Source organism: Pempheris klunzingeri, chromosome 20 (genome assembly GCF_042242105.1).
Source record: "Pempheris klunzingeri isolate RE-2024b chromosome 20, fPemKlu1.hap1, whole genome shotgun sequence".
NCBI lineage: Eukaryota > Metazoa > Chordata > Actinopteri > Acropomatiformes > Pempheridae > Pempheris > Pempheris klunzingeri.
In genome coordinates this window covers 7,394,355-7,408,245 of record NC_092031.1, presented here as the reverse complement: position 1 = coordinate 7,408,245, position 13,891 = coordinate 7,394,355, and the positions used below count along the sequence as shown (strand labels likewise).

At 41.0% G+C, this 13,891-nt stretch overlaps 1 protein-coding gene across 1 annotated transcript in view; it reads right to left on the bottom strand.

Moving 5' to 3' along the window:
• LOC139219793 (disintegrin and metalloproteinase domain-containing protein 12-like) overlaps positions 1–13,891 on the bottom strand; it is a 68,592-nt gene that overhangs the window by 23,341 nt on the left and 31,360 nt on the right. Inside the window, exons 4-7 of the mRNA XM_070851758.1 lie at positions 10,833–10,911; positions 6,919–6,995; positions 5,074–5,260; positions 433–498 (exon numbers count right to left, since the gene is read on the bottom strand). Coding sequence (XP_070707859.1) covers positions 433–498; positions 5,074–5,260; positions 6,919–6,995; positions 10,833–10,911 — 409 coding nt within the window. The remainder of the gene's footprint in view (positions 1–432; positions 499–5,073; positions 5,261–6,918; positions 6,996–10,832; positions 10,912–13,891) is intronic.

Below are 13,891 nucleotides of genomic sequence, written 5' to 3'. Positions count from 1 at the left end.
AGCAGTTGCTATCATCAAAGAGCTCCATAGTGGAGCTAAGGCTAAAGAGATAACCTCAACCCCTCTGTCTTATATCCTGCTCTAAAGCACGTGGCATTGACCTACATGTCTCTTGTCATAAAGCACCACTTTCTTCTCTTTGCCCTCTCTAAGATCTTAGGTCTGACATTTGAGAGAGCACACGTAAGGGTACAGTGTCATTTGTGAGTCAAGTGGACAAATGATGTATAGAGAAAGTTGTAGCTGGAGCTTGACAGTGAAAAAGATGAGTAAGTGGATACATCAGAGTCGACAAAAGGGCAGCGGCCGAGCCCTCTTATCCACGTCTTAAGGGGATGGAGGAGCAGCTAAGCATGTGAACTCTGAGACCCTTTTACTGTGGGATTCAACAGCAGAGGGTGAAGAGGTTGGGCCCCTGTAACCTCCGCTTACCTCTCTGTTGTCAGCCACGATGATGAGCTCCACATACTTGGTCGTGGTCTGGGCATGGCGTCTATGCTGCAAGGGGTGAGTGAAAGAAAGTGCACGGGGAATAGGTGGGTGTAAAGGAGAGAAGATATGGGGTAAAGGTAGGGGGGGAAAGTGGCAGAGTAATAAATGGGAGAAGGGATAGCGGAGGAGGAGACGGAAGAGGAGGGAACAAAGACGAAGGGCATTAGAGAACACACTTACCCAAGCCTAAATTTAGCAGGTGGCCACTCAATATGGCTTTTCACTTGAACTACACTTTACAGAAAACGCAGCACACAGGAGAATCCGCACAAAGCAATCAGCTTCACTTCACGTCTGACCCAGTAAGAGCTGCTAAGGTCATACAGACCTCCACTAGCACTCTACAGGAGCCGGCTTATTAACCAATAAATCACAGTTTTTGGACAATGCTGCCCGCACCGTTGGCAGTACACAATATAAAACAGTTGCACCCCCTGCTTTTCTTTCCAAAATTCAAAGAGCATGTGATATGATAAGTATTGATTTATTTGACAACTTCACAGTGACTCTACCAGCACACTTACACAGTGGAGTATGGGCTAGTGAGTGTATGTCAAGATGGAAACAGACTTGTTCACACACTCAAAATGTTTTCAAATCTTATTTGCTGTATCAAATTACAGTCCAACCTCTTCTGAAGGGTGTTATGGTGAATCCAACACTGCCATTTAAATGGAGCATTTCAAGATCACTCAAAGTCAAAGGTGACTCTATATGTTAGATAATACAAATAACTCATATCTTCACAATGACAGTGCTAATATAGTGATGATAATGCTGATGCAGGTATCATATTTCCTCCTTCGTCTCAGGTTAACAATCTTAGTTTAGCGTGTTAGAATGCTAACATTTGCTAATTAGTACAGCAGAGGCTGATGAGACACTGGACAATTAAGATTGTGACCTAAAAGTGGCACAAGATGAAAAGTTGGGGGCTAACCAAGTATTCACACTCTGGGGAAAATGAACGTTTGAGCAAAATTTCATGACAATCCAACTGTTAGTTGTTGAGATGTTTCAGTCTTGCCAACCCTTGAACTATATTTCTAGTGTGGCTAAAAGTAAAATTCCTAAAGAGAGTAAATAAATAGTGCTACTTTTGATATACAAATAGTAAGCAAGAGCATTTAAAATGGAGTGCAAAACCATGAAAATAAAAGAGAGAGAATTGGAGATTATTGATTTGGGGCTCTTCCAAACAAGACAAAGACAAATACAGGCCCTGGCCTTGGAGCAGATGCTGCTCTCCCGCTGTGTGGGGGCAGCAACTCACTTTCGACTCATGTTCACCATACCACAAGCTAGGTCTCTCTCACCTGCACACACGCACCTGCACACACACACACACACACACACCTGCACACACACACACACACACACAAGCTCAGTTTTTTCCACTGACACACACATAGATCCTATACTATCCTGCTGGCTAAGTAGTCTGCCTTCACACTATGGCCCGCTTTCAGCCTGAGCCTCTTTATCCTTGCTGGCCTGGCAGCCTGGCTTCTCTCTGGTCTTATCTGCCTCCTCCATAGATAAGCCAGGATGGGCAAGTGTGCGCTAAATGCACCCTACAGTGATTACCAAGAGTCTAGGTGGCCACTGGAGAGGAGATATACACACGAACACTATGTTAAATCAACTTAGTGAAGTGCATCTGTGTTCTTGAATTGAATCCAATAAGTTAGAGGTATAGCTGTGAATTTACACATTTTCTCATCGTCTCTATAAAATGCAGCTGGGAAATGGGAGTCTTTCATTTAGATTGAACGTCAATAACACTCAAGCACAAAACAAGCACAAAATATTTTCCATCTACTTCTTTAACTTCATGTTTTACACACCACTGCTGCCTCAATATCAGAGAGTTAGGGTGAAGGAAGAGTGTTCCGTTTTACAATTTAAATGGCGACGACAAATTTAGGAACAAAGACCAGCATGCAAGCCTCAGAGCTTTCAATTCTCACAGTCTTCATTTAGCAAATGGAGCTGGCTCAGGTGTGGATGAAGATGGAAACTGAATAATGGAGCTTTGTGATTAGATTCTCCTCACCATCCACAGTACTGTCTCCAAAGATCAAAAATGAACCTCCGTGCACAAACTCTGCAATTTAGCTTAGGCTGGCATCCAATTGTCATGAGTTCTTTCACTTCAGATTTCTTTTTTAGAAACTTTCCCTCAACATACTATGTTCTGCTCTAATATTCTGCTTCAATATTCTGTTTCAACCATGGAAGACAAGACTCTCAGCATGCCATCGCATGTGTTGCACAGGCTGGACATCTTGGACAGCCTTGTGGCGATAGATATTTGCAGGAACTCATGTTGTTAATGTGCCTTTCCTGTCAACTAGCCATCATATCTCTCTACCCTCCTCTATCACATCTGACTCTCATCATCCAGGGTTACTCTGCCAACACGCCTCTTTATCTTTAGACCCTCAGCACGGCACATTGTGGCTTATCAAAGCAGCAGCAGCACACATCGACTCCCCTGTGGAACATACCGAGGTGAGCTTGCTTACATGCCACCAAGCAAAACAGACTTTATATTCTATATTTTTCATATTCTCTTTGCCACTAACAGGATCTATTGCTCCTCTGGTGTTAACTTTTGAAAATATCCTTCACTATCTTTTTTTAATCACTTGTGGGATTACCATGTTTGACCACCACCCTTATAAACTGAACCTGTCTTCACTTAGTAGAGATGTTTTTCTTTCATTTTCCTTTAAAGTACATAAAAAACCTTTTATGCATGAGAATTAAACCATGTTTTTCACCCTGGTATTAATTATCAATATGAGCCTTTGCCTTCTTTTGTTATCTTTTTCCCCCTTTGCTTCTGTCAGTCAGAGCTCCAGCAATGTGTTGTTTTGTGCCGGATTTCTTCATTTGGGTTGTTTGCAGCCCTCTTCATACTAGAGACAATGGTTGCCATTTAAGCCAGCACTATAATCATCAACAGGAACCAAACTGTAGAGTAAAACACCAGAAAACCCCTATTACTGCATGAATAAATAAAAACTAACAATGTGAAAGCGCTGGATGTTTTAGCCAGCACAGCCATATGCTTGGCCTGCTTCCTGACACACTAAATCTCCATATAACCTTAATGAAATGATTAAACAATTGCAAAAATAAAAGCCAGTTTCAGGAAAATGGAAAGTCCCTAACGTTTTTGCTGCATCACAATTATGATATGTGTGCTTACCCTCCTTTTGGGTCCTTGTACATCTGTTTCATCTTTTACACCTCCTATCTCTGTGCCTCTTTGTATTGACCTGATAAATCAGCCGTGTTCGTCCGCTCCTGCCATCCTTCACCAGTCAGATAGAGATCACTGGAGTCTGTGTTTTCCACTTATCAGCGGTCATCATCTTTCAGCCCTTATTCCCTCTGAGGACAGAGACTCCCTTGGACAAAGGCCCTTATGATTTATCCCTATGCTCGGTGGGGTAGTAAAGGGCTGAGTGGGTGTGGGATAGGTGGGGTTTCTAAACAGCAATCTGTTTAATTCTGGATGGACGCATCCCGCTGAAGACATGATGTATTATCACGCAGCCTGATCTAGCTTTCAGAGTAAATGTTGCCACTTAACAGCCAATGTACTTTCACAGGCGTTCATCAACCCAAGCTCTTCATACACTCCAGATCTCTAATGGACACCGTTAGATCAGATGGAAGGAATGAGTGAATAATTCAACAAGTAGGAGCTCCTAAAATGCATTGCAGGCCACTTAGCAATATCTACATTGCGAATGATCTTTTTGAAGAGGGTTATGGTGAGCAATATTTTTTTGTACTGAATGCAAACACAGGCTGAGTGATTAAAACACCAACTCAGTAATTTGAGTGGCAAACACAAAGAAAAGGAGAAACAATGGGCTGCATTAGTTTCAAATGCAAGAGGAATGAAATAAATCTTGGGAAGCTAAAGGTGATCCTAGAAAAATAGTCCAAAAAACATTTTTCGGTTGAGCAAGAAGAAAAGGCATGTTAAAAGCCTTCTGTTACTCAGGTGTTTTAATAGTTAAAAACACCAACCTCACAGGATCCTCTAGGTTGAAGTAATTTCATCACACAACGAAATGATCTCCGATGGAAAGGAACATCTCACCTATCTCTATTGATCCGCTATACCACTTATTGTATTACAGGGATGACTCACGTAAACAGATAACCACAAACACTTCCTAAACATACATCTAATTTGGAGTCTCCAACTAATCTAACCTTCATATAACAATAAGGGTTTATTGATTATACTCACTGAAGGTGAACAATTTGACCTGTTGAAGACAGAGTGGAAGACAGAGTAATTTGTTTAAAAAAAAAAAAAGAAAGACAAAAGGTGCCCTGAAGCTGAAGGTGCTGCAACTTGCATGCAATTTGTCGCATGCCATCTCTCTCAGCCCTTGTTTTTTGTCATCTCTCTACCCTTAACCTAGAAATTAAAGCATAAAACTCTTAAAAAAGAATGAGAAAAGAAGTACAACATTTTGAAAAAAAGATACTGTCTTTCAAATCTTACAGTCTGTATAGACTGTTTACTTGTAGCTGTTTACCAATCCTTACCCTTGTGCTGAAAGCTGTGAACGGACTGCTGTTTGCATTTTCAGTGGCGTAGGATATGTTGAAATCATGGCCACAGGTGCCAGGAGCAAAATTGAGGTGTTCAGCTGTGTAGATCCAGTGAGTCCCGTCAGAGTGATCAACAGACGGTTCCAGTACATAGGATTTGTCTTCGAGAGATATGAAACCCCTGCGAAGAGAGGAAGATGCACATGCAAAGATCTCTCAGAAGCCAGAAAAGGTGTCAGGGTCATATTCTATTCTTTTTCTCAACTGAAATGCTTGAATTAGACTGAAACTTATCAGATATGCAGGAATAAGGAAACTAGAATGTTAACCTCGATGTGGCTGAAATAAAAGTCCTGACTTGTGTGTGACATCCTAACAAAACGAGAACAGTTAATACCTCATAAATGATCAGCACATTCATCAGTCAATATCATGCAGTGTGATAATAGTGGCTGCTGCTTAAAGAGTAGTAGTCTCTATTAGTTTTTCTATTGATGTGACCTTTGTTTCCTCTTACTTAACTTTTCTTGTGTTTTAACAGTGGCCTCTGTGATTTACAGTGACATTCTCATGCAGCGAGCCTGGATAAACTGCAAGATTCTCACAAACCTTGCACAATATTCACAACCACATGAACTCATACTAAACCCCCTAAAGCCTGAGCACTGCCAACCCAAACCACGATGAATTTGTCTCGGTAAGCTAAGCAATGTGTAGCTCTCCATCAAAAAAGTTTTGTGCATCTGTCGGCGTGCAGACAGGTTGCAGAAAAACTGAAATAAACAAATATTACAACCAAGGTCAACAACAAGGGCTTCACAATCAGGCAAATCACTCAGCAGAGGGTGTAGACTTTTGGCTGGTTAGTGAATACATTCCTGATGGTTTCCAATGATATTAATGCAATCATTACTCCTGTTTGACATCTGCAAACAGTGTTTCTCACACGGAAACTCCTCACTTGTCTAAAGCCTTACAACATTTTTAAACAGGGTGTCATCTCAGCTTAATAATGCAGCAAAACTCCTTGTTTACTGAGCTCTGTTGACATTTCACAGAACTGTAAACTTGAAACTTATGACTTGGTTTCAAAAGCATAATTCCCATTTATTGTTATTTTTTGTTCCCATTTTTGCACTTTTGGTGACCATTAATGGGTTTGATAACATTCTGCTCACCAAAATAATTGAGATGCTGTAAATGACCAACAGTTTAGCCACATTATAAAAATCAGTTTCTTTGAACATAAAGCTGAAACCACCAGAACACCGGAGACGTTGGTTATAATCGCTTCTGGCACAGGAAAAACTATGGCAAGTAGGTCTTCTAAATAAGTTTTTAGATAAAAGAATATTAAAATCAGATTTTAAAACCTGTATGATCATGTGACTGCTCACGTTTCTTGACCTTCAGCAGTGTGGACAATGAGACAATGTCAGTTCCCTTGGACTTGACCATCCCTCGGCCTATGCCATGAAATAACTTTCAGCATTCAGACCTGACAGACCTGCATCTTGATTTCCAATTTGCTTATGAAGACTTGTAACCTCATTGCAAGAGGCGTTCTGGGAACTTAGTCCAAAGACATGAGGGTTAGGTTAACTGGCAACTCTAAATTAAATTAATATGAGCATGAATGTTTATCTGTCTCTATGTGTCAGCCTTGTGATTGACTGCCCCCCTGTGATCCTCAAGGATAAGCTAAGGTATAGCTCATGGTCGGACACCATAGCTGGGAGAGCAAGGATAGTTTTTGTTAGCTACTTGTGTAGTTTATCAAATAAGCATTAGACCAGTGGTATTGTCAAGACAAAAATGACAAAATTACAGTACACTTACTTAACACCAGCACAGGTACTGAGGGTGACACCTGAGCTGACGTGACCCTCCACCTCACCGTGGTAATAGCAGTTTGCCTGAGAGAGCACAACAAAAATGCGTTAGTATTTAAAATTCAAGGCAGGGAGAATGAGACTAGTGTGAAAGAAAAGGTTTAAGCACAGTTCAGTAACATTGGTCCCAGCTGATAACTGTGAAATGTGAGCAAATGAACTCATGTGAATAGTCTGTTAGTCTGTTGTCACCACAAGCTAATGATGGTTTAAATCTGTGTGGCGTTTCACATTTCACAGCACAGTCTTTGCTCGCTGCTGAGTTCCCAGGTACCCGCTTTCATGGACCACCTGTCAAGCTGCAGCAGGGAGTAACGAAAGTGAATTAAGCCCATGTTTATTGAACCAGGCCTGGCAGCGAGAGGGCGGGGAGGAAGTGTCTGGTTTGGAATGAAAACAGCCCTTCTGCTACAATTAGACAGAACTGCTCAGGTGAGGTCCGACCAAAGGTCCTTCTGCCACCCTGTTCTGGAAAACAAGGAAATGTGAGTTTTCCACCGCTCTTTGACTGCCTCTAAATATAGAATCCAGGCAGTTAATTTCAATGTGCGACCTCCTTCAAGGTGGCTCCTGATTTTGCATGTCCACAGTAATCCTGCAATAAAATTTAAATTACCAATTTCTCACTTCTGGCATGAGCTAGTTAAAATAACATTGATAAATAGTGTCTTTAAGATTGAATAATAAATAAGGTTGGAGTTCAATAGCATTTTCTGAAATCTGGATCTAGTATTGAATCCACTTATTGAATCTAAATCCTCAAGAAACCCCTCATTAAATGAATTTACGTTAAGCTTCCACTAAATTATTGTAATAAGTTCTAAAATCATTTACTATTTAAAGCTGCAGCAAGATGTGGTTGTAGTGTGTGAATGTCGGGTTTACAGGTGTTCTGCTCAACCCAGGGTGCCAAAAGCATCACTTTCTTAGTTCAACGTTCTTAGTCAGATAACTAAAATGTGTCTTTAGCTAAATAAAAACCTGAACATTTTGTTCTTTGCTATTTGCTGTTGAGAGTAGATAAGCAGATAAAAGATTTGAAAGGAGAGTTGTTAACACATTAAAAGATTTAACCAACTTGGAGCAAGATCCAAAATGTCATCCCTGTCTCCAAAAAAATAACAATAATAATGCTTAAATATTACTAATTTGTAATGAGGGAATTTCGCAAGCAACTTGGACTTTTTTTTAATCTCATATTTGGCGTAGAATATGAATGCAATTTTTTGGAGACAGGGTTGAAAAGTGGATTTGGTCAAACCCTACCATGAAAAAAAACCAATATCTTATCCCGAGGACATTCAAAAAGTAGACACACAGCCTTGAAAGCCTTCGCCTGTTTGGCCACTTTCCATATCTCTACCTAGAGGTGTACTGAAAGAGAACTATCCATTATAGTGAGGTAAAAAAGGTGCAAAGGAAGGACAGCCCATTACATGAAAAATGAAATTTTAGTGTTATGGGGAGGAGCAGGGCTGGATTTAGTGCACTGAGTTAATGCTACCACCTCATGTTTCTTTGATGAGATCATGACGATGATGCATTGATATAAGGGATATGAAAAGACTTTGTTTCTAAGGTTTCTGCAGAAAGAAATGAGAAAGGAAAAGTGCTTACACCTTCAAATCTGGAATAAGGAAGATTAATAACTAATACCCAGATTGTTGTGCGGGGCGACCTTAGGTGTGAACATTACAATGTTTATAATAACTATGCATTTATTATTCCAAGTTAACTCTTTAATATCCATGCTAGTGATTCATATTCCCTGTAGATGGCTTTTGTTACAGCACGAGGCACTCATTTATTGTATTGTATGTGGACTTAATAAGAAAAGGAGAGGACATAATACAGACACAGAGGAGAGCTGACTCACGCTGAGGTCACTCCTAGCACTACCTTGCCTTTGACATACAACTGAACCCTCTAGATCCCTTGCCCAGATCAGTATATCAGTCTCCTCCCTGCCGCCAGGACAAATAATTTAACTATGGATCAGTCTCATAAGATCTGGTTGTTTCCAGTAAAAAGAACCTCCCATGAAGAGCTGGATGTGGTCATGAACGAGGAATGAGAGGAGGGATGGAGGTCAAAAGGTGTCCGTTAGTTCCCAAGCTGGTAGATACAGGTTACTGGCAGTGATCCTTGGGTCTAACAATTCAATCTTTAATCCAGCCATCCATCTAGTGCAGAATTTATAAGTCAGTTAATCAACTAGGTGCTTGACAGAAAATCACTAGGAACTAATTTGATGCAAACATGAGGAAAAAATACCATTTGCTGGTTCAAGGTTCTCAAATGTGAGAATTTGCTGCTTTTCTTTACATAATTATGGCCGAACAAACCAAACAAGCTTACGAAGGTGTTGCATTGGGCTCTGGGAAACTGGGATGGCCATTTTTCTTTATTCTCAAACATCTTATGTTTCATTTAAAGATCAATCGATTAATACTGATGATGAAAGTAATCGTTAGTTGCTACCCTACACCCATTTATCCATCCATCTAACGATCCTTTCATGCCATGTGTTAGCTATCTAAGTTGTGGATGAGTCCACCCTGAGCTGACCTCCAACAGCTCCTTCACTGTCTTCATGCTTTGGAATGGCAGCAATTGTAATGAGCTGGCCGAGCCCAGCCAGTGATGGTCCAGCTCTGGTTTCACAGCAGTCTTCAGTGGAAAATACTGTTCATTTTACTGCGTGGGCTGGCCATTATTGAATTATATTAATCTCCTTTCTTTTGGATTCCAACATAAGTAGGCCAGGCGTTTTGTAAACAGACCTCACAAGCTGTTTATTGTTATGCTCTCTGGGTATCTGAACAAAAATTAGATGAATTGCTTTCAAAAGTGTGGATGATCAAATCGTTGGAATCAGGCAGGCAGGTGGAAGCTCTAAGGCATAGAAACTGTTGTGGTCCAGCCACATCACACTTATTCACAGTACATGTAAATGTAGTTTTCGTTTTGTCGCAGTGCCGAACCTCAAAATAAAAAGCGTTTAATGGACAGATATTTATAGATCCATGGAATATGCTTTCAAAGACCCATTGTTTTTAAAAGCAGAGCATCTTTTGCTAGAAAAACCCAACTGAGCTTAATGAAGATGAGAAAAAATGTATCACTAAACTGAAGCAAATCACAAGAAAATGGCCTAAACTTGAATGGTTAAAAAAAGAAGAATTCAGGAGGTATAGTTATTAAGTAATTCAAAAGAGGACATTCGCTGCACTTTGTTGGAGCTGTGGTCAAAAACAGTGTACTTCTCTGTTTAAACATCTGCCTTGATTTGGAGTCAAAGTTAGTGAGGTCGGACTTAACAGATGTATTTTAGGAGTACAATCTCAGTTTAATAATAACAAGCACGAGGCTCATGAATGTAATGATACCTGCTGAATTTTTCAGAGTCAGTGAGATTTGTGGAGTTCACACATGCTCTCTAATTCAATATTTTTATTCAAACCCACGTAACAAACCATTTTTGGGGTGGTTTTAAGTTTATCCATTATAAAGACTCAAGCTGTTCCCTAAAACTGAATCTATTCTCTGACCTCTGTCTGCCTTTTATTTCATTAAATATTAATCTGTTGGCAGAGAACAAAAATGTACCCACTCACCTACAGAGCCCTCTTTATGAGCAAGACTACCATATGCGAGATGGTTTAAAAAGGGGGGGGGGGTATAACGGCAGCATCAATTTTTCTTTTCATCCCCAGTGACCCTAATAATAGCACAATGAAGCAAGCAGAAGGGTTCCACAAAAACCGACAATCATAAGAACTGCCGGGTCGTCGATATCATCCCGTTATTGTGTCAGTCCTAAAAAGAAAAAAGAAAAATTAAAAGTTGTTCAAAACATACCGTGAAGTTGTGAGAGCCTGTGACCGCACTGCCATCTTCCAGGTAATGGGTTTCTGTATAGTTACTTGCAAACAGGCCCCTAGAAAGGATAAACAAAAACAACAAGTGAACCTAAGGGGGCCTCATGCTGAAAAAAATCAATCACACTGTCTTAAGCCATTCCACCACTGCCAGACTTGCATGGAAGATAAACTGTCTGTTGTGATTTAAAACTCAACCCTGCTTTAGGAGAGCATAAATTGATTTGAGCAGCTTTAGGCATCAAGGGTAGAAAATGGATAAGGAAAAATCTGCTGTGGCGTTTTCTATTAAACCCCTTTTACACCACATGCATGCACCATGAACAAGCATTCAATATCAATCCATAACTCATTCCATGTGATGCGGTTGAACAGTGATTAGCTTTTACATTGCAGACAATAGCAAGTCATAAGCAAACAGACAAATATGAACTGATGAAAATGGGAATGGGGAGATTATGTTGACAGGAAAATGGTGGGAAAAAAAAATTCTAGTTACAGATGGGAATCAATATCACCATAAAGTGACCCTTTTAGGTTACCAAGTGATTCATTTACAGGTTATACCTCGGAAAAAAAAAAAAAAATCAACACAAATTTCCGCTGCAGGCCAACAGAGGGACTCAGCACTGCTCTCTCTTTGTTCCTACTTCTATAAGAATTGATGAAAGACCTTAGTAATATGGCACTTGGTTTTGTTATTGCCGTTTCACAATTAAAGCATTCCAATAGTCAACCACTGGAAGACTTTTACTGTGACGAAACAGCTACAGTAACTCCAGCACCATTGAAAGCAAACACTTAACTCATGGGCCCTGATGGGAGTTAACTATATTGATCTATAAACTATGTAATTCATCAAAAAAGAGATGCATGACATGAAACTACATTTCAAAAACAACCATTAATTGGCATAAAAATACTCAAGGTATGTTGGACCTTGTGGTAGGTATTTATTCATCACGCTGCTGTTTCCATGGACAAGAAGGTATTTGGTCTCCAAAGGAATGCATTTTCAACAGTCTCACTCACAATCATTCCTTCAACAATAAATAGCTTAATACACTGCTTTATTGTGTTTTGAAAGAACTGCGATCATACTGGACACATGGATTGACAGTACAGAGGTATATTGTGCTATAAGATTTAGTTCTGAGAAGTTTCTCTGGACATTTTAATGCTTTTCATTTGTTCTGTGGCTCTGGGTGACCTTTGTTGTCTATATTGCAACAGTTTTGAATCCAAGCGTGCTACAGCTGCTGTCCTCCAAGAAGCAACAAGCAGCAAACCTTTCATAGCCTTCTGTAGACTTTTAAAGTATGGGGGGGGTGATTATCTGACACTTAAAATATAAATATTTTTCATTGTAGACACCACATTGCAGCCGGATTGTGCTGTCCTATCACTGCAATGACAAAAACAGCCCCGACAAAAAGCAGACGATGGCTGCCCTTCTCATCACCTAGAGAGGTTAGTGAGCACTGCTCCTTTTTCTCTGAGGGAGGGGAGGACGCTCAGCAGGGGGCAAGAGGATTAACAGCGGAGAGAGATCAACAAATGAGCTGAGATCCAAAACAACTATGTGGACCCCTCCAGGGTTCATTATTACAGCACGAGCATGTGTGTTTGTGTTCATTGTTTGTACAAGCGAAGATGAGAGCATCCTTTATGTGTCCATGTATTGTACATACAGTGAGTGCATGTACAGTATTACACTACAGGACGCCAGCAGATGGTTGGCTGGTGCTAATCCACAGCAGAGGAACAAACCTCAGCAGGCAGCTGGATTCTCTTACTGACCTCACCGCTGACAACCCAGCTGGGAGTGTCAGATGTAACAACCCAGGGAGGGGGGGTTATTTTGTTTGGGAGCTGTCAGCATGAGACACAATGCTTCCCCGCCCTCGACTCCTCAGCAGAGCCAAAGAGCTGGTAATAATCATTGGATCAAAGCGAGGCCAAAGAGTAGAGCGAGCCAAATAAAATGATGTGTTTCTTCAGTCTTAATTAGGTCTGCGCTCTTGGTCGGACACACAACCTCAACATCTGCCCACAACAGACAATCCAGTGTGGTGAGTGTGTGTGTGTATGTGTGTAGCACTCTGGGAGAGTGTCGGTATAAAAGAACATGTTATAGACACCCATGTGTCATCCATATGTTACCTTTTTTTTTCTTTGCAACTTCCAATGAATGAGCATAGCGGGGTTTAGTGTCTTGCTCAAGGACCCTGAGAAAGGACGCACAGTTGTTTCAGTTACAGCAAGGTATCTTGAGTGGACTACAACAAAGAGACAACAAGACATTAGCTAATGCAGGCAGTCTGCAGTTCGAACCATCCAAACGCATATCTAGATAACACCATTATTGGCATCCTTACGTTGTTAGCAATGTTTCTTGTGATCTGCACTGCACACAAGCAAGAAAAGACACAGCGGAAGACATACAGGAGTGTCATTTCCATTATCACATCAACAATGTTCAGAAACACATACACAAAAAACCTTCCAGTGCACATCACCCAGCCGATGACATGTGTGGGTAAGCAATGAACCACCAGCCAACTACATCATGTGTCTAATTCCACTTGCCTCCCTCCCCGCATGGCAGCAGCAGCTCACTGTTTATCAATCAGTGTGAAGTTAATGAGGCATGGGGGGAAGGGAGGGCATGGGAGGAGAGGGGGGTCGCGCCCCCCATTTAAAATGCATTACCCACGGGACAGGCTTCCAGCAGGGCCCTGTCTAATAGACGGGGAGGCAGCATTGAGGAGAGGCACCACGAGTCAACAAGAAGGTATCACGTTCTGCCTGTTAATTCCACAGAACCTGTCCCAAGTGTAGGCAGCCCGACACCCAAACAACCACAAAAACACAATAAGTGCAAGTGTGATGTGCGACTGCTGAACATGGCTTCCAACTCTGATGGAGAAATATTTGTTAACTTCTCTGCTTCTGTCAGACAGATCCAATACCCAGAATAATTACAGTTGTTGTGTACATCTCGTCATGCTGTCTCCAGGCTGAAAAAGACTAAATAAC